Source organism: Lissotriton vulgaris, chromosome 7, assembly GCF_964263255.1.
Source record: "Lissotriton vulgaris chromosome 7, aLisVul1.2, whole genome shotgun sequence".
NCBI lineage: Eukaryota > Metazoa > Chordata > Amphibia > Caudata > Salamandridae > Lissotriton > Lissotriton vulgaris.
In genome coordinates, this window is record NC_141695.1 from 1,518,098,893 (window position 1) to 1,518,124,174 (window position 25,282).

The following is a 25,282-nucleotide window of genomic DNA, read 5'->3' on the forward strand; positions in this document are numbered from 1 at the left end:
CACTATGATACATTGCCATAAAAGGGGAATTATCTCGTGCAATAAGACCACATGACCTTAACAAAAAAGAGAAACGTGCTCAATGACAGACAGTAACTATTACGAGAATATATATTATATAGGCATGCAATGATAACTATATTTTGTCCGTCCAACTGGACATAATCATTTAATGTAAAAAAGAGAAAGACAAACAAGTGGGGACATACATATCATAAGAGAAAAAAGGAGCTCAGGCAAAACAAAATCTGTGGCCGAAAAATTTCGAACAATTAGGCCAACAAAGAATACATTGGAGCACCCTAGCACATATTAATACAAAGTATATGATTGTGTGAGAGTGCGAGAATTTGATGACATTTCGATCCCTCTAACTGAATGCCGGGATCATCTCAAGCCCCCCCACACTGCCCAGGGGACCACCACCTCCCAGGGCATCGAATATGTGACTATAGGGGTCCATTGCAGACCCCCGGCCCCGGGGACCACTGCCTCCCCATGGCTATTTACTTGTGGAAAGGTGGCCGCGCTGTCCCCCTCATGGAGCCTTTTATGGCCCTGGAGACCATCACCCCCAGGGCCGTCTCCTGCAGTGTTCCGGGGTGCCCACCCCAGGACATTGCTGTTTGCTCCGGCCCTGTCATAGTTGCTTTTTGTAAGCGAGAGCAGGAAACCTGCTCTCGCCGCCAAAAAAGCAAAGCAGATTTCTTTTGCACAAGGGTAGCTGCATGTTAGCAGCTTCCCTTGTGTAAAAGCAAAGCCGGCTCCCGCAGGAGACGGGGAGCCGTCTGGGACCGAGAGAGGGGATTGTGGCTCCCCCCATGGTCCCTAACGCTAAGGGCTGGCCCCCGGGGATGGGGTCCCCAGGGCCAGAAGTGGTCCGGGAGGGGGGCAGCGCGGCCCCCTTCCAAAAAAAATATAAAAAAAAGAAGGCTGGCCAGGCCCCAGTGGATGGGGTCACTGGGGCCATATTTTGCCTCTGGAGGGGGCCCCGCGGCCCCACTGCCCCCCCAAAAAACATGAAGGCTGTGAGGCCGCAGGGGATGGGGTCCCCGGGGCAAAAAGTGGCCCAGGGAAGGGGTCCCATAAAATTACAAATTAAAAAAAATGGAAACCGGCAACACGCTGGAGGCCCCTCCCCTCCCTGCCAACAGGCCACGCCTGCTTTGCCCAAAATTCTGCAAACGTGCTCCCGGCGCGTTCTCTGATGGGGATTGAAGTCCCCTTCACTGATGCGGGTCCTTAGGGGCCAACTACTTATCACAGTTCCTAATGTTGCATAAATCACTGACCCACTTACTGACCCACTTAATATTGCATAAATCACTGACCCCCTGGTCAACTGGCCTTCTCAAAGGGACTCAAACGCCCTGTGTCCAGAATGTCAGGGCTGCTGCCTAGCAGTTGAATACAAAGTGCGCTACTGCGCAAACCTAAACCTAGCAGCTGCCCACTACTTGCTGGGCAGCTGTGAAACTCACTGGCACTCACTGTGCCTTTATTCCCTCTCAGGGACTCTCTCCCAATGATTCCCAGCTCATTGCAGCTGCCCGTGCTGGTGTGGCGCAGCTGGGGCACTTTAAAAAAAAAGGGGCCCCAGCACCTCTGTGCCTTCTGGACCCTATGTGGCACTACAACATATGCCACAATCTTTGGGGTGGCCCGCTCTCTGGTCGGACTGCCCAGGAGCCGAGAATGCACCTTGACCTTCCCCCAAAGATCTGTGGCCCTCAGGTGCCCTCTCTGGGGCCCCAGAAACTACTATGCCCAAAGTTGGAGCCTCACGGGCTCAGAAAACACACATGACCCAAAAAGACTTTGCCCCAAGCGGACCTCTGGGGCTCTTTCAGGCACCAAAATAACTTGCCCCCAAAAGATCTGTGACCCTCTGGGGCTCTTTCAAAACAAATCTGCCCCCTTGTAGGAGTGGCCCGCCCTCTCTAGCAGGTCCGCTCATCTGGGGCAAGTGGCAGCTTCACTCACCGGAGCTCTGCATGGGGACTCTGCTCCTCTCCCGGTTCTGCCAGCATGACTCAAATGTGAACCTAACTACTAGTGCCTACTATTACCCGACCCCCTGGGTTAGAGCACCTCTAATCACTGTTCTAACCCGCTAAAACTAGGAGGAGGGAGTCATAGATGGAACACCCCAGGATTTAGTACGATTGAGGGAACGCGATTTGGACCACTACACATGGATATAGACACGTCCGCGACATTGGTGGCTGCAGGTATGCCAATGAGCGGCGACCAGCAGGTCTGAGTGCTGTAAAGTATCAGCAGTCTGTGGCACTGACCCCTAGCCCTGAAGAAGTTGCCGACCATGAATGACAGGCAACGAAACATGTTGGCTTCATATGTATTAAAACGAGGTTCTACTGTAGCATGTTGGTTTTAATGTGAGCAGATACCCAGCAGCGAATATAGCTAGTGGTGTCTAGCTAAGGTTTAGTGGGTAAGAATAGGTAAGAACAGTGATTAGAGGTGCTCTAACCCAGGGGGTCGGGTAATAGTAGGCACTAGTAGTTAGGTTCACATTTGAGTTCTCACACTACAGCTACATATTTACTCACAGCAATTTCCTTTATGGTGGGAAGGAGCCAATGATGACAAGTGGAAAATTCTGACGAGTACCTGTCAGCAGTTCCTCGGTGGTTGCTTCCGTGAGGTTCCTCCCCACCTTGCACACACTTTTTCAACACACCTTAGAATTGAGAGGGTGGAGTAAGTGTAGACACAGACACAAAGAATATTTTTTTAATAACGAGATAGGTACACCCTGTTAAGTAACGCAAACAAGGTGCGTACTAGAAATAACCTCACTAGTTAGGAGGCAGGTGATGGTGTCAAGTGAGCCTATGACTGTTGGGACAAGTTTCATTATTGAGAACTCTGGAAAAGTAGTCAGCAGGGTTTTGATCCTTCCCTGGACAATGCACAATGGTATGATTAAACTCTTGTAACTATAGTGCCCAGCGTTCAATGCAAGGAGGCATTTTGGCTTTTGGATTGATAAATATAGTCAACAAAGCTTGATGATCAGTTACCAGTGTAAAATGTTTTCCGTACAGGAGCACAGGGAAATGTTCACAAGCCTATACCATGGCCAAGCTTGGTTTTTCAGGTTTTGAGTCAGCACGTTCTTTTTGGGACAAACTTCTACTTGCTTATGCCACAATATGCCTTAGAGCATTCGGGTGTCCGCTGTGGAAAGATACCACCTAACCTGACTGGGCTCGCATCAACAACAAACTCTATATGAAGTTTCGGATTGAAGTATGCCATCAATAGCATTTTCAATGGCTTTTTTGATTTTCTTAAAACATTTCTCACATTCATGTGACCAATTCAACAAAACATTATTTTTCGTCAAGTCTCTCAATGGAGCACTTATAGTTGCAAAGTTATGTATGTATCACAATCAGTCAGGATTTAAAAAGTGTGGCTATTCACCCAATAGGTTATCCAGCCACTTGTGGAATAGTACCTGGCCATGCCAAGCAATGAACGCACCATAGAAAGACCTTGTGGGGAATCAGCATTTGACACCACTTATACTTTAGCAGGTCCTGTCACTCCAAAGCCAGACAGTCCATCCACAAACCCAGCAGAGGCACAGAGGATGGTTAAGCAAGAAAATACTTACTTTCTAAAAGTGGTATTCTCAAACACAGAACATAAAAATCTTCTTTACTAAAAGTTGCATTTTTACATTCTGAGTCTAGGCATACTAAACTCCATTTCCCTATATTGTCCCCATGGGAAGTTATGCTTATACGATGTTATAAGTAAAATCCCATTCTTTCCTATGGTACAGATAGCCTTGCAGTGAAATACACTGTAATTCACCACCAGGACATGTCACACACACCAGTGCATGTCCTACCTTTACCATACAGAGCACCCTGCCCACAGGGGTACCTTGGGCCTACCTTAGAGGTGACTTATATGTAAGAAAAGGGAAGATTAGGGCCTGGCAAGTGGGTGCACTTGCCAGGTCAACATGGCAGTTGCAAACTGCGTGCAGACACTGTAGTGGCAGGTCTGGGGCCCCTTTTCAGGGCTGCTTGGGAGTGGCACAATCAGTGCTGCAAGCCCACTATCAGCATTTGATTTACATGCCCTGGCACTCTTAGTGCACTTTACTAGGGACTTACTAGTAAACCAAATATGCCAATCATGGAATCACCAATCCATAACACAATTTAAAGCAGGAGCACTTGCACTTTAACACTGAACAGCAGTGAGAAAGTGTGCAGAGATATAAAAACACAAAAACCAGGAGGCCAGGAAGCAAAAAGCCCGGGGAAACACGCCAAAGGATGCCAGGTCTAACAATTGCCTTGAAACTTGCTTCTGTCTTTCTTTAAATTGTGACTGTTCCTTTTTACATGAAATCTATTCATCAATTGTACTGTTTTAGGAAAATTGGTTACTTCTGACATCTACTGTAAAAATATGCAGTTTCAACTTTCCACTTGCTGGCCATGATTTGCTCACTAAGCCAGACGATAAACTGTGACTTCAAGATGAAATGTTCTCTGTACTTGTCTTGAGCAGTCTTTGAAGATTTTGCATGTTCTTCTAAATCTTACCTTTCCTCTTGCAGGTCCTTACTATAGATGGAATGTTGGAGTACAACCCCCCCTGTGTCACTATAAACACAGATTTTATTGGGTAAGATCTATTTAATTGCACATGTCAATAAATCCAGAGTAGCATAACAATTTGAAGTAACCAAAATAAAACTCTTAGATCCTTATATGCTGAGTACGTCACTTGGTGTGGGGGTATCAGGGACTGAATTTCCTATTTCCCTAAAGTATCCAAGTGTAAAATAATGGGCAATACGAGTTATTCCTCTTGGAATGGGGATTAACATGATGATCTAGGAATACAGGAAATCCACATGTCTTATCCTCTTCCCAGATGGAACACAAGGTCCAAATATGCACACATTTACAAACTACTGGGATGAGAAGATGAAGTGGGTGGAGGAGCTGAGAAGAAGCTTATGGGCAGAGGTTGGCTGTTGGGGGATATAGGAGATACACAGCTGAAAAGAGCTTAGCTGGGAGAGCTTTTTTTGCTTCTTAGTATTGTCCTGTCTGGGTGAGGGCGCTAAGGGCCCTAGGCCTTGACTTATAATCCAGGGTTGTTCCTGCTTGAGGGTTTGGAGGCCACAAGTCAACACCAGATCTACCAAGACATGGGGCAGGGAGTGCATCCATCTGAACACCCCTGGATCTGCCAATTCCAAGTGCTTTTCAGGGTGGCGTCTTGGGCTAAAGAGGCTGGGGAAGTATAGACAGCTCGCCCTATGGTACTGCATGTGGCGAGTGGGTCCAGGTTGTACCCTTGCCTGCAACCCCTAATACCAACTCTCCTCTGGTTAAACTACATGCAGAATCACACCCAGTGGAATCAGATTTAGTGTCTCTGGACCTGGAATTAGTGGGTTGTGAATTTGTGAACCCAGTAATTTCAGACCCAGAAACACTGGGTTATTAGAATGTCCAGGAGCAGTCTTCTCCCATAAAAACACAAAGAGTCATGCAAAAGGATGGCCATAATGCTTTACAAATCTTTCAAATTTAGAAATGTATTTGTTCATTTTAAAAGGTGGTAGAGTGAGGTGGGAATGAAGCAAATTTGAATGCCTTTGGCCGATAAAAAGATGAATTTGTAAGTACTAATTGCACATTTCAGGTTTGTATTTTCTTTGGGATTTTGCAGGAGATTGTCCTTCTCTTGGGTCTATGCAGGTTCTGTATTTTTTCTCTCGGTGTTTACTTTTTGGTTCCTGATATTTGGAGGGTGTTCTTGTTTTCTTGTTGGTGGATTGCACAGATGTGGCTTAGACAAACATCTGCAGATGAAACGGGATGCGCCTCTGCCGTGAATCATTCATCTTGTCTACTAAGCAGGCATTTAAAGTCATTTTTAAAAACTAAGGATGGCCAGAGCAGCTCATGCCTTTTGGTGTCAGGGTGCCAAATTGTATCTATTCTCACTATTGGGTTGATTGATGGAGCCTCTTAAAGTTTAGATCATTACTTAATTGCAAACATTTTTTGTTTGGTAGTCTCCAACTAGACTTCTAAGTCTACATCAAATGGCCCTGCTAGACAAAAGGGTCTTCCCTCTAATCTCATTGACAGCTTGGAGTTTCTAATCCTGTTTGACAGTCACTTAGCTTTTAGCTCACTAGCTACCACTGTAATGTATCCTGGTGCAATTAATCACTTCCGGTCATTTATAATGTTAGACTAAGGCTGAATGATAATAAAGTGCCTGTTAGAAATGGGGACTCTAGTTGACAGAGGTTTGCACCCTGTCCAAGTACCCCCTGGGAGCTTGGCACAGAGTAAGCAGGCTTAACTTAAGAGGCAATGTGTAAAGTAGTTGTGCAACACACACAAACTAATGCAATGAAAACACCACAAAAACACCTCCACACAGGTGTAGAAAAATAGAGAATATTTTCCTGCTTAAAACAAGATCAAAACAACAAAAAAATCCAATACGTAGAAGTCAAGATATTAATTTTTAAAGATTAAATGTGAAAAAAGTCCTTAGAAGTCACTAGCTGTCAAAAGGTTACTTGAGGTTGTGAGGGACAGGTGTGATTCCAGAGTTCAGACTGACCGCAATGGAGGCAAGTTGGCTACAGAACCCACACAGGGTCTGCTGAAAAAGTACTTTGTGTGGAGCAAATAGTCGATGACAGGAGCACGATGCGTCCAGATTTCTTACATCGGCGGTGAACTCTGTTGAAAGGTAGGCAATCCGTTGTTGACAGGCTGCGCAGAGTGTCATCATCGAGCCGTGCAGGCTGCCTGTGCGTTGGCATCAGAGGGTCATGCGCCGGAATTTCTTCTGCAGCTGTGGCGATGCGTCAGTTTTTGTTGAAATAAGCATCAGAACCCACTTTCGAGGTCCAAAACGTGGAGAGGGTACCTCAGGTAAGGGCAGGAGTCACAGACAGCAGAGTCCAGCAGGACCTGTAGAATTGAAGGAAGTCTATGTGCCCCTGAGACTTAAAAACACAAGAGGCAATCTAGCAAGCCCTTGGAGATCACTTGGAGGGAAGGCAGAGTCAAGCTCTCCTTCAGCAGAGTCTGGGAGCAGCAGGACAACAAGCAGAAAAGCAGTCCTTCGAGAAAAGCAGTCCAGTTGAGTCCTTTAAGCAGCACAGCAGTCTAAATGACAGAGGCTCAGTTCAAGATCCAAAAGTGTTTGTGTTTAGGGCGTCAAAAACCCAGTACTTGGACCCAAAAGTGCCTTTGATGTAGGGGTGACTACAAAGGAGCTCTTCGAAGTGCACAAAGATCCCTTTCAACCCAGTCCTGCCTGCAAGGCTCCCCATGGGGGGTAATCAGTCCAGTGTCAGCCCCTCCCATTCCTCCCTGTGCAGGAAGACCCATCAGACTGCAGATGAGTACTAAGAATGCAGATGAGCCTCATCTTCCTGTGTTTGTGGCCAGCCGCGGCCCATGGAGGGAGTTGCGGTGGGGCAGACAGGCGGGCGGGGGAGGGGCAGGGTGGGTGGTGATAAACACCGGAATATGGATGATTGCAGGTAAGTAAACAATTAAATTAATAAAACGAATTTCGTAGCGCGCGCTGCATCGCATTTTTGCTGACTGACCCCAGGAAGCTTGCTCAGGAGGCGGACCACTGGACAAGTACGAGGTCCACAAGGGGTATGTGGGAAACCCAGCCAAGGTGGGCAGGGCTCCCTGCAGAAGAGTAGGGGGACAAGGGTAACCAAAAGAGTTCTCTAAAGGACCCCAAAATATCTCCCAGGGTAAAGATACCTAGCCCTCCAGTGGAAAGAAGCCATGGCCCCCTAACGGGTAGGCCAGACAACCGGGCTCCACGCAAGTGTTAATTCTGTGGTCAGGAGGGTCACATGCAGAATGATCCCAAGTGCCCCAGGGCACCACCAACACCTACTGGTGCACAGTCACTGGGGTTAGTTAGTGTAGTGCTGAGGGGAGGAGTTAGTTCCTAGTGAAGGTGGGAAGCCATCTGTGATGACCCTTATCTCATTAGAAGATAGAGAGATGGTCCAGCCAGTAAGAGCCATCAAGAGGACCTGGATCGTTAACAGTGGCCCAGGTGCCTGCCAGAAAGAGGAAGGGCAGTGGGCGCGGGAAACCCGACTCCGAAGTTGCACGGTCCAGGAGGAGGCAGAACTTGAGGGGGATGCCCTGGAACCTATGGAGAGGAAGTGTCAGAACTGGGAGATCAGCCTGAGCTGACCCATTGACAGCAGTAAGAGGGTCCCTCCAGGGAGGAGTTCTACAAGGTGCAGATGGAGTGCCCTACTTTTGTTGGTTTGCATCAGCACGCAGCAGACCAAGCAGCAAGTCATCAGTCGGGATCAAGTTGGATTTATTGGGGGAATGGTCTCCTTTACAATGAGCTTAAGGTTGCTGAACCTGGGTCAGCCTGTGTGGCTGTGGTAACCCAGTGCTTCAGGACCTTTCTACTGGGTCTTGCTCATGATGTGCCTTTGGCAAGACATTTGGGGCACAAAAAGACCTTTAACAGGATTGCCACCCACTTCTTTTGGCCCCAAAATGCTGAATAGCACTGACACTCATTAGAGGACTGCCAGACTTTGAGGCAAGTGGCAAGAGTGAACAGAAGAATAAGGCTATCCTCCAACCCTTCTATGTGGTGAGTACCCCTTTCGAGTGGGTGGGCATTGACACTGTGGGGCCACTGGAACCCAAGACAGCCTTATGCAACAAGAATATCTATTTCTAGGTGGACCATGCCCCCCTGTACCCAGAAGCCTTCCCTCGCATTACAATCACGGCCCCAGTGGTGAGCTGTGCATTGATGAGGATATTTTCCCACATGAGGTTCCCCAAAGAGGTAGTCTCTGGCCGTTGTACAAGCTTCCTATCTAGATATATGCCATCGTTGTGGGAGGAGTGTGGTGTAATGTACAAATTCACCACTCCTTACCATCCTCAAGGAAATGGGTTGGTTCAGAGATTAAACCGAACCCTGAACGGCATGATGAGAACTTATGAGATGTAAGTTGGACGTCTTCTTTCAATGCCTGTAGTCTGCCTACAAGGAGGTACTGCAGAGCTCCTTAGGGTTCAGTCCCTTTGAATTGGTGTATGGGCACCCTGTAAGAGGGCCTCTCAGTCTGGTGAGGAGGGCTCAGAGAAAACTCCTGGTAAGACCCCCAGGATGTGTTTAGCTATATGCTTCCCTTCAGGGACCAGACTTGGCACTTCAGGAAACTTGTTCAGGGAAACTGGAAGCCAGTCAGGAGAAGATGAAATGATGGTACTACCAGAAGGCCGCTCCGGTTGAGTTTCAGCCTCGCCAAAAAGTGTGGGTGATGGCACCAGTGTAGCCTTGTGTGCTCCAAGACAAGTGGGCTGGGTCATTTGAGGTGATGGAGCGCAAGAGTGATGTAACCTATTTGGTGAACTTGCAGACTACTAGAAACCCTTTGAGGGTCCTGCACGTAAACAGGCTCAAACCTCACTTTAAGAGGTCTGAAGTGAAAATGCTCCTGGCTACTGTGTCTTATGCCAGCATGGAAGTTTCTCCTCTCCTCATCTAGACGTGGTTTGGTTATTTTATACCATAAAGATGGCCTCAGGTTTCCTTACATAATCGATATGTTTTGAATATGATTATGCAAATGAGCCTAGAACAATACATGCGATTATACAAAGCAGTTCTTTCGCCCTAGGATGAAGATGACCATGACTTTTACACATGGTGTTATGTACATCATGTGCAGGGACATTTCTAAGAAACCTCATGCATAATAAATGAAGCCAATTTCAAGGAAACTGATTTACATGTATTCTGCACTTAACTGGGTAAAAGGTCAGTGCTGGAACTGTTATGGAGAGCAAGGTAGGATGGGAAACAGCCTTTACAATGAGGTTTTTACCTCATTGTGCCTTTACCATGCATTTTTTAGCACGCATATTTTTCCCAATGCATGCCTAAACAATGCATGCCTTTATCACGGATTTAGGGTTAAGTTGGTGGTCTCACCCCACAAATACATTGTTTTTATATATAAACAATTCGTGGTAAAGGCATGCGTTGTAAAAGTATGTTTGTGGCAAAAACATGTGTGGTAAAAAATGTGTGGTAAAGGTATACAATGTGTTTGCCTGTGTTGTATCATCATACAACCGGTTGGACAAATGTAAGTGAAAGGTTGTGTAGCTAAATAGGCCTAGATTGGGGTGCATTGGGGCACATAACACCCACTCCCCATAAAAATGATGATGAGGCCAATTAATATTTAAAATATGCCTGTTCAAAAAACATAAAAACATTTTCTAAAAACATCTTAAAAAAACACGGTATATGTAAAATACAATATTAACATTTTTTAGGTCAAGCATTCGACACCTCTTGTATATACTTTAGTATATACTTTAGTATGTACAGTTTAGTATATACTTTAGGATATACTTATATGTGTATGTACTTTGTGGGCTCTGGAGATCAGTCCTAGGACTTGTCTGCTTCTGCTTAGGGACATTTTTTTCTGTTCAACTGCCTCTATTTAACTGTCTTGATACAAAACAACCAGCAGAGGTCAGTTAAATACCTGAATTTCTCTCTGCTGAGGGACTTTATTTTTTTATTTTTTCTAGCAACTGCCTCTATTTAACTTGCTTGATAGAAAACGACCAGCAGAGATCAGTAAAATACCAGAATCACGACTATTTCATGAATGCCCAACCCACGTCGCTGCCTGTTAAACATCTGGGATGCGGAGGATTTGACCCACCGTCAACAAGATTGGGCCATACTGGGGATGTTAGTGGCAAAACGGAATATAGCTAAGCTATGGGGATCTAGCGTACTGCCTACATTGCGAGACTGGTGTAAGGACATGGACGAAGCCATGGTGGCTGAAAAGGCGGTGTCTGTCCACCGGGGATGCCCCGAAAAAAGGGGGCAAATCAGGGGGGCATGGAACAAATTTAGGGGAGACATATGTGAGCCGCCACGAGTTGACCCGGATGAGTGTCTTTCAGATTCACAGGTTTGACCTAAGGTTTACATAAGCTAACGTGGAACTCCTTTGGCTGTGATAGACCCCGTCCGACTGCTTATCATGTTTCATACTGTGAGATTGGTTTTTGGTCACATCACCAATGTTGATACAGCTGCAGTCCTGACAGTTGTTTTGTCGCCTTTGAGGAACTGAACATGATTACTGTGTTTTTTTTTTTTTGATGTGGGGTTTGTTTTTTTTTGTTTTAAAAAAAGAGAAAAATCTTAGACCTAAGTCATGTCGTATATTTTCATTATTACCATCATGCTGCAAGATACTTTTATCCGCCGCCGGACCCCCTGGGTTGTCGGCTCTAAAGCTGTGTGCTCAGTAGCCTGCCATAAAGATTGCATTACCGTTGCGGCCAGCCCTGGGGGTTGTAGGCCCTACATTGTGTATCCCTATGCATGTACAATAAAGGTCTTCAAAAAAAAAAAATACCAGAATCACTTTAGCATTCTCCAGATTCCAGTCAATAGAAATTGTCTTCCACGAGCACCCAGAGACAATATTTTTTCAAATCTTGTATTTTCAGTGATATGACCACCAAAGGCCCTACTTTTATTTGAAAAACAGACCTTTGGACTATACCATTTCCTGCTGAAAGGCAATATTTATCTCCATGTGTTCCTATACCTGGTGTGTCACGCAGTTTGATGCTTACTCTCCCTCCATGTTAAAGAACAGTAGATGTTTCAGCACCAAGGCTAATGTGGTGCATAGCTAAATGCATATAAGGTCCCAAAAGCGAGACCCATTGCATTGCAAGTGCTTCTTTCATTAGGCTCTACAAGTCCACTAAAAAGAGTCAATATATGATCAGAACGACTAAGCATACTGAAAGCCAAGGTGCTCAGTGAGAGCAAAGAGAGAAAAAAAAAACGATTTTCACGCATTACAATTTGGCTTGTTTTGGAAAAAAGGCAGAATTGTTCCCATCACATGGAGAACCAATGTTTATGTGTCCTGTGTAGGAGACGCAACATGACTGTCGCTTTCATCGGCAGATGACGGTCACTGTAACACCTCTTATATCAGGTCACTAGAGCAAAGGTAATCATCTTCAGTTCCCACAGCGGCAGTCCAGGAAACACTTGATACCTGCAATACTGTTGCAGAACAATTGTCTGTTCTGCCATGAGCTGATAACACATAAAGAAGTAAGGATCATGAAACCGCAATTAGTTAGATAAGATACAAAGTGAAGCAAAGTGCAATGCTTTGTAAAAACTATCGTCACCCACACGAATTGTGGCATGCTTCATCATAGGGCTGCTGCGACACCTCTGCGCAGACCAACACTAGAGGTGGAGCAATAGGGTGGGGAACACACTACAAACACAGAGAAAAGGAAAGGATCCAAGAAAATAGTAATGAGTGCAGATTTAAAGTCTGAAACTAACCAAGGGGTAGTCTCATAAAAATGTTATTCCTGGACTCCCTTAATTGGGTTTAAAAAGGTATCTCTCTACCTAAGGATGGTGGTGAGGTAAGTGTATTTAAGCACCCATCACCCCTCCGTTCTGTATTAAGGTCAACATGTGTCAGCCGGATTTGTTACGCCCCCGGCTTTTGTCAGAACTGTCAGATCCACGTGCTCAATCCCTTTCTGTTTATATATGAATTGTATACCTAATTACTTCACCTGTTAATTTTAATTATGGTGGGTTCCGTACTCATACGCCTGATAGGATCTGCAAGTAAAGAGACTAAAGATACAAGTGAAGATAGTCCACATATAGGGTCTCAAAAGTATGTAAACATGTTGAAAAGTGATAAAACTCTATTTACTTTATTTGCTCCCTTTATCTCATATATCTACCCATTTGGTGCTTTGCGGTCTTCATAATTCTTATTTTAACATCACTAGTGTGGAGGCAATGCCCCCAATTGCTTGTGAATTTCACCTTTGCAATTTATTAAAACTATTTGTGCCTATTTATAGCAATTTTGTGCGAACACACCTAATAATACTATATCAAACAATATCATGGTTTAAATGTAGACATGAAAAGACCCTCGCATAAAGACGTTTGGATGCTAATGACAGGACACCGGGTACATCTTATCGAGTTTCACTTAATTTGCCACCTGAACTAGCATGAGGGGAGAGAGCGACCCCCTATAGTCACACTAGTTGGGAGAATGTGATTATATGCACTGGATTAGACAAAGACAAATCGCCCCATTGGACTACTCTATACCCATGATACGTTTAGTATTCCCCTGTCCTGGTCATAAAAGTATGAAAGACCTTTGAAAAAGGGATGTCGGTAATGATCTGCCCCTCTATTGTTTCAATGAGACAGTAATCGTTTCTACTTAGCCGCTCCACCTCTAGCAATGGTCTGTGCAGAGGTGTCGCAGCAGCCCTGTGATGAAGCATGCCACAATTCTTTGTGGCTGAGGACAGTTTTTACAAAGCATTGCACTTTGCTACAATTTGTATCTTATCTAACTAATTGCGATTTCATGATCCTTACTTCTTTACGTGTTATGAGGTTTACCTTGAGGAGGTCGAAGTAAGGTCATATCCTCCTCCCCCTTTTATTTTGTGTTAAGCTGCCCAGAGCTATAGCATCCCATAGAGTCTCTAAGAATGCTGTCATTAACATGGGAATATGCTGAGGATACTGTAACACGTGGGCCTTTGAGGGGCAAGTAGAACATCAATGTCCGGTGGCGCAACCGATGAAAGAGTAAGACATATGTCCAACATGCATTTGTATCCGCAGAATAGGCAGCGGAGCACAGGCAAGATGCAGTCTACCCAGACTGGTCTGAAAGAGAGGCACCCATGCTCGCTTAGCTCCCAAAGCTGAGGTGTGCCCAGATGGAGTACCATACGTTCATGGCAACGTCACACCAGGAGTACCTTTTTCTTCTCTTGAGGAGTTGGGCCATCCATTGCGTAGCAGCAAAATTAAAACCAGGATACCCACTACAAGTAGTAGGAGTAGCGGAAGCCCTCCAAAAACGCTTCCCAATACGGAGTGTATAAAGTCTGGAATAACTCCAAAGATTGTCTGAAAGGCGCTTAATAGTCCAGCATCCATGCTCTTAAATAGGTGCACAATCTCCCTCGTACCAGACATATTAAAGGTACGATGAATCATTCCCTGAAATGGAGCTGGACATTTGTATGGACTAGTGCTTGCATCTCAGATGAAGACCTTGCAACCTGGAGATCAAAAGTCTCTTGGGCTGAGGTTAAGGCCACATCCTTTACCCAGAGTTTTATATAGCGCAAACTTGACCTAAAGGTATCAGAGTGCTTTACATGAGAACCAATTGCATTACAGACTGACACATTCATTTTGTTAGGCGTGGAGAGATAAAGTGCTGATTAAGTGATTTACCCAGAATCACAGGATGTTGAGCGACCTTGCCAAGACTTGCACCTGGTTCCCCAGCTTCAACGTCGAGCACTCTAGCCGTAAGGCCACATCCTTCTGAAAAAAGCAGGGCTTTCATTTTGCTCAGATAGCCAAACCGCATTAAGGAAACATTTAATGAAGGCTGTAGCATTGCCTCCCTAACTGTGTGGGTCGTTGAAAACAATACTTGCATACAACAAGTAGCACTGGAACTTACTGTGACTAAATATACAATGCCTGGTGCCATCCCACAACAGCCTTGATCATTCAGAATCAAATAGCTCCCATTCGAGAGCAACTCGAACAACGGATGAATCACGTCTGCAGGGTATCCCTTCAAATAACACGTCAAGTCAGCAACCTAAGCTTTATAGGTGCCGTGAAGTGAACTGTCTTTGCAAACAAGAGACCCACTTAGCAATTTCACAGTTTAAACTTCTGAGAAAAACTTCAGTGTCCTCATTCCTACATCTATATCTGTACGGTAATTCCCAGTACTCACGTATGTATCCTTCTCCCAGCGCTTCATATATGCCTACCTGGTGATACTGTAGAAAGTATTGAAACTGGAAGGTCGTGACTGGCAATGTAATATAGCCAAGGATTAACCATTCTTTGGAAGGTGACAACCATGGTGAAAGTTAATTTGTCCAATTTTTCAATGAGCAGGATTGTATATTTTGCATCTCTTTGTGCAATTGCAATCTGTCTTTCTAGTAGATTGTATGTGGAAAAAAGAGTTGTACTGTTGATGTGACCCCAAGGCACGTGACCAGAACACAATGACTGTAGAGTCGAGATCAATAATAGAATCAATCGCAATTGTGATTGTCCATGTTGAAGAATAAACAAATCTTGTTCTAGTATATCTATTGTAGAAGACACAATGTTGCCCAGTGAATAAATCCTGGATGATAGTGTGATCAAACCATTGTTGACCACAGTCAAAGTCTTTTCTAGGTTAACACTCTCTCAGCAGTCTCCTATTGAGAGATTTTCCATACCTCATTGTAAATAGCATACAAAAAGCACATTTTAGGTGGCTTCTGAGGACCTAACAAAAAATCCCTGAGATACATGTCATCTTAGAGAAGCGACAAGTGTTGTTTCATCTGAGACAGTGTTGAGGTCTTTAGCCATTCTAGGCATAACTTCCCAACACTGTATGATGTCATCACCCCCAAGTGTTCTGATTGTGCACCTATTTGTGTCGACATAACCATCCCTTCCAATTGGGGGCTGATTTATTTATTTATTGAGTTTTATATAGCGCTGGCTGGACCCGTAGGTATCAGAGAGCTTTACATGAGGATCAGTGAATTACAGGTTACAAGTTACATTTGTTACAAAGCATAATCAAACATAGGATTAAAAAGCAGTGTTAGCGTAAATTTGTCAGAGGAGGGGGAGGAAGGAGACAAAACAGGGAGATGGGGAGAAACTGTGTCCAATGTCAGGCTGGGTAGGTGACGGCCAAGGGGAAGAACCAGGGCCAATCTCCTCTATAGCTGTCTGGCAGCTCCACCAGGCGTTGGCCATAATGCTCGGACTCTGCTGTCAAAGGGAGGGGGAGGTAGGAGACAAAACAGGGAGAACTGGGAGAAACTATGCTCAATGTCCAGCTGGGTAGGTGACGGTCAAGGGGATGAACCAGTGACGATCTTCTCCATAACTATCTGGCACCGGGCATCAGCCATAATGCTCAGACTCCCCTGTCAGGGGGTAAGGGGTAAAGAAGACAAAACAGGGAGATGGGGAGAGGCTGAGCCGGATGTCCAGTTGGGAGTTTGAGAGATGAGAAATCCACTGCCCAAACAAAATCCGGATGGGCATGGGAATATTGTTTCTGTGATTATCAAGGTGCCATCAGCAGAAGGCTCGATAGCCAGGAGAGGCAGACGCCAGAAAGCTCGAGAAGACAGCGGGCCGAAAGAGGGCAGAGGGCTGGGACCATCTAAGAGTCAGGCGTTTTCCTGGCCTGATCGTACAGTAGACATCACGTCCTTGAAATGCCCCCAGGATGGACAACCTATGTAAAGGGTGATCTGAAGGGATGCCCCAACAGCTCAGTTTAGGAGTGGCCCGGAGCCTCCAAAGTCCCCTTCAGAGGTTGTCAAGACTGGTCTCAGTCTCCATCTGGCAGAGTGAGGTTAACCACTAACCTTACAGCCGGGTATAGCAGGAACGATGGATGATGCTATTTAATCCCTTCCCCTATATGGAGATACCCATGAGTATATATGTAGCACACTCCACAGATAACGCCACCATAGGGGAAAGGGAAAAAAGGGACAAAGGAAACAAAAACATTGCCGCTACGTAACACAGAATAGGGATGACGTCAGGAGATGTAGACCTCTCTCCTATGTTCCACCCTGTTTGCCTTGTAAGTGAAACACAACACACACATAAGTAAGTTCCCCCTTATATGTTTAACCCCAATAGTCCAATATGTGTCAGGCACTTACTTATATAGCAGCTGCACATCTCCCAACAGAAAAGGGCACAAAAGCAAAAAATAAAGAATAAAAAATACTATATATGTCTGTTTCATGAAGGAGATGTCTGATATGTCCTGGACCAAAGAAGCAACACAAAATAAATTCAAGGAATGAGTTACTTATCTTAATGCAGATAATCCTCTGGAAACACTGAATATTCTTTTTATAGAGGTGCTCCTGCCCTGGAAGTATGTCTGTATTTGCTGATACCAATTCCTTGTTGCTATCCTGAGCAAAAGCTTCCAGAAACCATAAAATAAAAAAAAACTAAAGCGTTATCGTCCTGCTCTTCCTGCTCTCCTGAGCGGAATCAGCAGGGAAGCGATAACAGCAGAAGTGCTCATTACGCGTGCAAGCTGCCTTCTTCCAAGAGGCTTCAGATTGCTATAGGTACTTGCGCTACCCTAATGCAGCTTAGAGTAAATGAGGCTTATTATTTACTGGCACCAAATGCCAGAGGCTTGGTATGCGGGAAATGCGGCTCCGTTTGCTCGAAGCCATCGAGCACGTCACGGAACACACCTCCCACGAAGTCAGGCGTCACTGGGATTCAAAGCTGCTACCATCGGGGAGAGCTGAAAGCCCCCCGATTAGCAGCGGTTACCGGAACGAAGGTTCATAAACACTACAAAGGCAGTCTGAAGGTAAATGACTGCCGCTGGTCTTCCAAAGATCAAAACAAGGTTGCAGCAGGCTTCCTGACGCTGCTGCTTCACGTAACTGCTCTGCAACAAACACATGAGTGACAAGCCCTGAGCTCAGCATAGGCGGGGCTTAAGTATCTGTAGCGAGAAGTGCAGCCCGCCTTCCCAGGAGTTATGGGAGTTGTAGTGCCATTCCATACATACGCGCAGTGTTCAGTGTATGTGCCAATCGTAGCCTAGCCATGACACCATCTTGAAATCAGGCACTGCCCTGAGAAGGCTCTGCAAAGAATAAATTGGCCTCAACCAAGTCCCCCGGCTCGATCTCTAGATCAGGTGCACTTCCTAACTTTGGGGGCAATTATGGGCCCAGCGTTAGTTCCTCGTCCCAGAGTTATCTGTGTCTTTCCCCTAGGAGTCACCCTGGCAAGGCTCAAGCGGTGCACGCTGAAATCGCAAAGTGGTACATGCTTGTGTGTCTCGCCCACTTCTACCCTTCTCTGCAGCAGGTTATGCCACTCAAAAATGGTCCTGCGGTCAGTGGCACAGCGCGGGGCACTCCTATAGTTCCATTTCCCTCTGAAGCAAGCGGCGGCCAATGGGCTTGTTGGGACAGTTGATCACAATCCCTGTTTAAAGGATATCTGCCGGTTCACGAGAGGTCCACAGAATCTTTAGCCCTCTCCAGGGCCCACCGATACTCCTACCGAAGTCCCGGTCTCCCAGGAAGTCTTGGCCGCAAACACAGTGTGCGGGCCCCTTCCCCTTCGATATTAGCTGCCCCGCACAGATGTTACGGGCAAAACAGGTCTCCCGCTGTAACAGCCATCCCCTGCCGGATGCCATTTTGTTCAGCAGCTGTGTAAATAAGCATGGGTGGGGTAGGGCCATAGTGTAGGGCGCAGCTGCACAAATTGGAATGAGAAGGTGTTTGCTGGGAAACGGCGGGTCGGCGACAGGCTGGTGATTCTGGTCCGGGTCTCTCTTCCTCCTCTGGAAGTAGCGGCACACAACTAGGCCTGTGCCAGGCCTACACGCACACAGAAGTCCACAGCTCAGGGGTCGATTCCGGGTCCTGAAAAATGCAAAAGCTAAGGCTCAAAACATGCACTGCACTTCCAGAAGTACCGCAGCTGGCCAATATAACTCGAATTCTTAAAGAAACAGCAACAGGGTAAACAAAACGCGCACTCAAACATCCTCGGACAACTCCAATGCAACCCTTTATTCTAGTCAACTTAGATTTTACTTAAAGCCCCGGACAACTCGGTGTCTCACCGAGGCATCTTACTAACTCCGCCCTCGCTCAGGAAGCCCTGGAGAGTTGAGGCCTTTGTGAAGAAGCGGCAGACAACCGGCCCTCTCACTCAGAGTCCCAGACAATTGGATTATAAAGAACAAACAGCCTAGAGCCTGGAAAATTTCAGGCCAAGGAAATCCTCTTGGGCCTTGAGAGAACGCTGGACTGAGACGTCCCAGAGCCCTGTCTCCTGCTACAGCCGCTGGCGGCATGGTAGATGCAGCTGGGGACAGATGAATTGTAAGAGCCATCTTGTAGCATGGCTTCTAATGTATCCTTACTGTGTTGTGTATAATGTTGCCAATCGCCAAAGTGTGTAAGTGAGTGAATCTGAGCTTTGTTCAAGTTTTGATCTTGGCTAGCCCAAAATAGAAGGTTTGTTGTACAGTTTTGTGGTATGAGGCATGCTCTAAATAAGGCCTCAGTTCCCAGAGCCTGCCAATCTTTAGTCCCCCAGGCAGTTTTTGTGTCTAAGTTGTTCCTCCAAAAGTTGAAACTCTGTAAAGATAGTTGGGATATAACGGAAGCAGAGTATATCAGCTTAGTGTTAGCTAGCCTATTTTTTTCACAAATGTTTGTGCAAGCCTGTAGTAATAAGAGGCTGGATCTAAAATGTTAAACCCAGAAAAAGAAACAATTTTTTGTGCAAATGTTATTGAACTACCTTTCGGTTGATGTTGGAGACTGTTCCCATTGATGGTAACTGAAAATAATTGCGTGGGATACTTGCTTTGGGCAAAAGTTGGTCACCATAGTATTGGTAACAGAATGTGTCATCAAAATTATACAATTCCTCTTTTGAAAATGCATCAGACTGTTCAAAATCAGATTACATAGTATTTACAGTTTCAAAGTCATAATCATCAGAGAAAGTACTAGAGGTGATGTTATCACTATGAGAAGTGTGGTGTTTTCAAAAGTTCAGTAGGACCATATACATCATAAGAAACTCTGTCCCAAACTTTTCCGTCTGGAACTGGAACTGCTGTAATGATCACGAAGGATAGGTCGCTCTGTTTACAGTGGAGATGTGTGTGGTTTCAGGACCAAGTTCACAGGTTGTACTGCACAGCATTCCGAGAGATAATATCTCTTATGGGGAAATAAAAAGACAGTCACTATACCCATCCAAAGGACCAGGAACAGTAGACCAATTACAATTCAGAGCTGTAGCCAGGGAGAAATAAATGAGTATTTTTCAGCCAAAGGTAGAAATCACAAATTCTTCTTTTGTGGGGAACCGGCGGTGGCTGTAACATGGCTTCACTTGGATCCAAAGAGAAAGTATCAAAGTTGACAAAGTAGCCAGATACAGTTCAATCTATATTTGGTAGCTCAGCAGGTTTTATGGAACTGGCAGATGTCTCAGTTTGAGACATATTCACATAGACATCGGTATTAGGCCAAATTGAGCTCTGTGTGTCATTTGTAGTTGATTTTGTTCAATTTCAACAGGTGCAAGTTGCATTATTCCTTCACTTTGCACATATGAGTTTTCAAACGTTATTAATCTTTCCATCTGAACTTCCTGCATGGTAGCAAGAGGAGATCTATGGCTACCCAGGCGCCTGCACGGCCTACTATTCAGTATCGGCCACATAGTATGGTTTGATCAGATCGTTTGGGACGAATCAGTCAGTCAAATACTTTTATTCGTTAAGTTAATATCATAAAAAGACATAGTACAATACAAACAATTAATTATACACAGAAACATCCTAGACAGAGGAATTAATTTAAGCCAGAATAAATATTGTATAATATAAATATGTCTTAAAAATGAGATAAAAATTACAAGAGCTTATATTCAGTAAAATCATGAAGTAAGAGAAAAAGAGCGAACAATCTAGTTCATAAAATATCAACAGAGATAGGTAGAGCCTTGACAATCTTGTTTCTAATCCGTGTAGCAGCAACTAGAAAACTAGCAATATGGAATATTATTCGTGGGGAATTTAATTGTTGTAAATACAGGAGGGCTGGCCTAACCTGTATGAAACCTGCCTCCTTCAGAATAGGGCACAAGAATTTCTTTCGGATTTCTCGATAGTGTTCGCAGAACATAATAAAGTGTAATGTGTCCTGAGTCGAGAAATCATCGCATTGACAAGGCTCAGCCTGTTCTGGGGGGCACCAATTTTTAAAACAACCAAGGGAAAAATGAATCAAATTAAAACGAAATCTTGTTAAAAGATGCCGATGAAAGGGGTGATTCACTATTATGAGGTACGGTTCAGGGGCTGGGGAGCTAGTTAGGGCGTAGTTTGTTCTAACTGTTGGTTTCATCAGTTCTACCGCCTCCCGCTCTAAAGAGAGTAGATTCATCATGGCATTTTTGATCAATCCGATGTCCTTCCTCACAATGGAATCTGGGGACAAGAAAAGTTCAGGACGTCCTAGGTTGTGAAAACCCGTTTTGTTAGACTTATCCAGCTTCAGGCAGTCTAACAGTATGGTGTGATTCAAAGTGATTTCTTGGTTCAGCCAGGTTTTCAACCAACATATTAGCGGGCTGTTTTAATTTGATCAGTTACATATCCTAGCCCCAGCTCAGTATGAATGGAGAATGTTGGGGAGGACTGAGGGACAGTCAAGATTGATCTGAGGAATTTATTTTCAATAGTCTGGATTTTGGCTTGGGGCGAGTAACCCCATATCTGAGAGCCATATGTGGCTACCGCTAGGCATTTGGCTTTATAAACCTTGATGAGGGCTTCTATTGGCCTAGCCCCTAGTTTTCTGGAGAAACCCATAAGTGCAGATGCGGTTCTGGCGAAAGCCGTACTGCGACTATTTTTTTCAGGGCCCCAGTTACCATTTTCGTCAAAACGAACTCCCAGATATGGGAATGAGGGTACCCTACAAACTTCTTCCCCACAGCAGTAGAAAGTTTTGACCTTTTTATCCCTACGTGCCTTTCCTGCGATCATGACTTGAGATTTTTTTGTATTAATTTTCGGGTCTAATTCCTCCATAAAATTTCCAAAGGCATCCAACAGTTTTTGCAGGTCCACCCCTGTACAGGCCAGGAGGACGGCATCATCCGCGTAAAGGAGAACTGGCATAACCAGTTCCCCAATACACGGTACGTCATGTGACACGTCCTCCAGAGCAGGCTCCAAGGCATTTATGTATAATATAAACAGGAGGGGGGCCAGAATACACCCCTGTCTAACCCCCCTCTCTGACCTAAAGTGATTTGTGCATCACCCCTCAGAATTTACTCTGATTGCAGCTAAAAGACCCAAATGCAGGTCCGCTAAAAAGTGCACTAATGGGGGGTCAATACGAAAGTTTAGTCAAATGTACCACAGCTTTGACCTATTTACTAAGTCAAATGCTGAGGAGAGGTTCATGAACCCCATGTAAAGCGATCCCTCCTTAGCTATAGTGTACTTACTTATTAAAAGTTGGAGGTTAAGACATTGATCAAGGGTACTCCTTTTGGCTCTAAAACCATATTGTGCATTAGACAGGACCCCTCTTTCAGACAGCCAATCTGATGATTTACGTAGGACCACCCGGCCTAGAATTTTTACAGACGAATCAATTAAAGAAATTGGCCTGTAGCAGGACGGATCCTGTCTGTTCCCCTTTTTAAAAACTGGAATTATAAATGAGGTGGCCCATGTAGCTGGTGAGCTATTTGGTCCCAGGGAATTAAACACGTTTGACAAAATTTTGGACCAAAAATATGGGGCAGCTTTACATAAATCAGCAGGGACCCCGTCGGAGCCCGGGGCTTTATTCTGAGACATTTCACCAATGGCCCTTTCCACTTCTGAGACATCGAAGACCACCGCGGGGAAAGCATTCTCCGGGAGACTATTGTCTGACCTGTAGTCATCTCCTGGCAGCCTGTAGATTTTCTCAAAATGAGCAATCCAGTCACTGTCGGGAATATTACAGCTCAGGGAAGAATACTCATCAGCTGAGAACAGGGATTGATTAACTGTGGCTCAGAATTTCCCGCTGTCTCGCAAGACTTCGGGAGATAAAAGTTTATTCCAGGCCTCCTCCTTCAATTCCCGTTTTTGGGCTAATAGAGCCTATTTATAGGCTGATCTAAGGCTGACTATAATCCCCCTATTCTTTGGAGATGCTTTTAGGGCTTTAAAAAGTGCAGCATGGGCTCTAGTACAACTACTATTAAACCACCTCTTGCCAGTATGAATTTTCTGGCTACACTGTATCTGTAGACTAAGATTAATTTGTTGACAGATGGTACCAAAAGCATCTATCGTGTGGGTGCCCAGAGATTCAGTATCCAGACATATATTAACTTCCCTTTCAACCTCGGGTAAGACCTCACCTAAAAAGCTTTCAGGGACCACTTTAGACCACCTCAGACTTCTACCTTGGTGTTTCAAGATCACGTCTTTCTATCCCATTTGCGCTGCATCCTTAAAACAAAGGAGGTCTCCCAACTCCATCTCTAATATCACAGGATTGTGATCACTATAGATGGAGACCTCCGTGAAATAACTTAAAACCCTACACAACATAAAAGATGTTAAGAAAATGTAATCTATGATTGACCCTATGTCTCTCCCCTTAAACGTTGGGGTCCTAGTACCAGTCTTGACACAGCTGGACTCATAGAGATTCCAGCTGGCTAAAAATAATTCCAGTTCCTCACCCTGCTTTGAGTGTTCGAAATGGGACATGGCTGATAGCGGGGGACCCTCGTAGCCTTCAATTCCACATAATTTATCACAAGGGTGAGTATTAAGGTCTCCCATAAATATGATCTCGAATGTATTTGACTTTAGACAATACGATAAAAGAAACTTCTCTAATAGCACCAAATTATTGTCTTTGCTATCCATGGAATTATAAAAATTTATAAATAATATTTTGTTTCTCCCAGGGACTAACAGTTCCACTATTAGGCTAGTTTCGGAGCCTATATCAAGTTGAGTGAACGATCCCTTTAGTTCTAAGGAGAACAGGTTTATCAAGCCCGCTTTAACTCTGCCTGCCCTACTACGATGAGCTGGGATAAAAAAGGGCTGGTAGCCATCCAGGGAGAAGCAATTTATTGGATCCCACGTCTCCTGCAGTGATATTATATTAAACGTTTTCAAAACGCCTACCCATTTTTCATCCCCCATCTTTGCCCTTACACCTGCTACATTCCAACTTACAACTCTGAGGGTGGGGACTTGCTTCAGCGTATGGGTCGCAATCTCTTTATTACCATTTAGTCAGTTGTTACTGGGAGTGTCTAGAACCCGCTGTGAGGTCCCTGCTGGGTTGTGCTGAGATAAACTTGGGGGTTTCCGGGGGAGTATGGCAGTATAGGGGGTCTAATTGGCTGAAGAACCAAGTTACACCCCGTTTGCATTGATGGTGGGTAAAAGAATCCCAGGGGGAGCGGTCTGATACCTGAGTTAGTCAGTTCTGACCGTCCCAGAAAAGTCGATTCACCATGGCCTGTGCCTTAAAATTAATAACAACACAATCCCCTTTTATAGATTTTTCTCTGGGACCCACCCACCCCACACGCCTAACCATGCTCATACAGTCCGCTATATCAGCTTCCCCGCTAGAATACTGAGTACACCAGTTCTTAGTGATACCCATAAGCCCCTGTGTACTTTCTACTACATTCAATTTAAGAGGGGGTACTCCTGTTAGGACCGTCACTAGAGGGCCGGCCTGTGGTGGAAGATGCAACTTAAATTGACAGGGGACAGTCAGGGACTCCTTAGCAGGCTGATGTGGAACTACTACACTATGCCTAATGGCCTTTTCTGATGTCGAAGCCCTAGGGCAGTGGATGTTATTATTACCAGTTGCGGTGGGTACCATGTCTACAACCGGGTATTGACATTTGAGAGGGGATTCCCCGAAACACTAGTCGCAGCAATGTTTATCTGACTAGAATTAGTAATACCTGGCATCTCCATAGCGGGTGCTGGACTCCGCGAACTGCAATGTTCTTGAATAAACTTGTCTATTGCATTACATCTCTTCAATAGTCCCGCTACACATGTATTTAAAGTGTCCACTATATGTTTCGCGATGTTTGTCAAGACAGGCTCCAGATGTGAGTCAATTAGACCTTCAATTTTCAGGCTAAGTCTGTTTAGTATCTCGTCATCCATGTCTATGAGACAATTGTTAGTATGTTTGGTCTTCTTTTGGCACTTCTTTGCGGCCCTGCCCCCATTTCCTTGTTGCCCTGATACACTCTGGGTATCCTCCTTATGGGGCGACGGGATCTGGGTGCATACACTCGTTTCTGGGACATGAATTAGGGAAGAGCCGGAATCAGCCTCAGGGCCCAGCTGCGGGGGTACAGTGTCTTGTGTAACAACATCTGCGCCAAGGTCAGGCTCGCCCCCTGCTGACGGTAACAGGCCTAGCTCTTTTTCAGCGTTGGCAATTTA

General features: G+C 45.1%; 1 protein-coding gene across 1 annotated transcript in view; it reads left to right on the forward strand.

Annotated features, from left to right (window-relative positions):
* Positions 1 to 25,282, forward strand: part of LOC147705914 (uncharacterized) — a 582,839-nt gene that overhangs the window by 450,997 nt on the left and 106,560 nt on the right. The window contains exon 12 of the mRNA XM_086932385.1: positions 4,610 to 4,677. Within this exon, the coding sequence (XP_086788511.1) occupies positions 4,610 to 4,677 (68 nt within the window). The remainder of the gene's footprint in view (positions 1 to 4,609; positions 4,678 to 25,282) is intronic.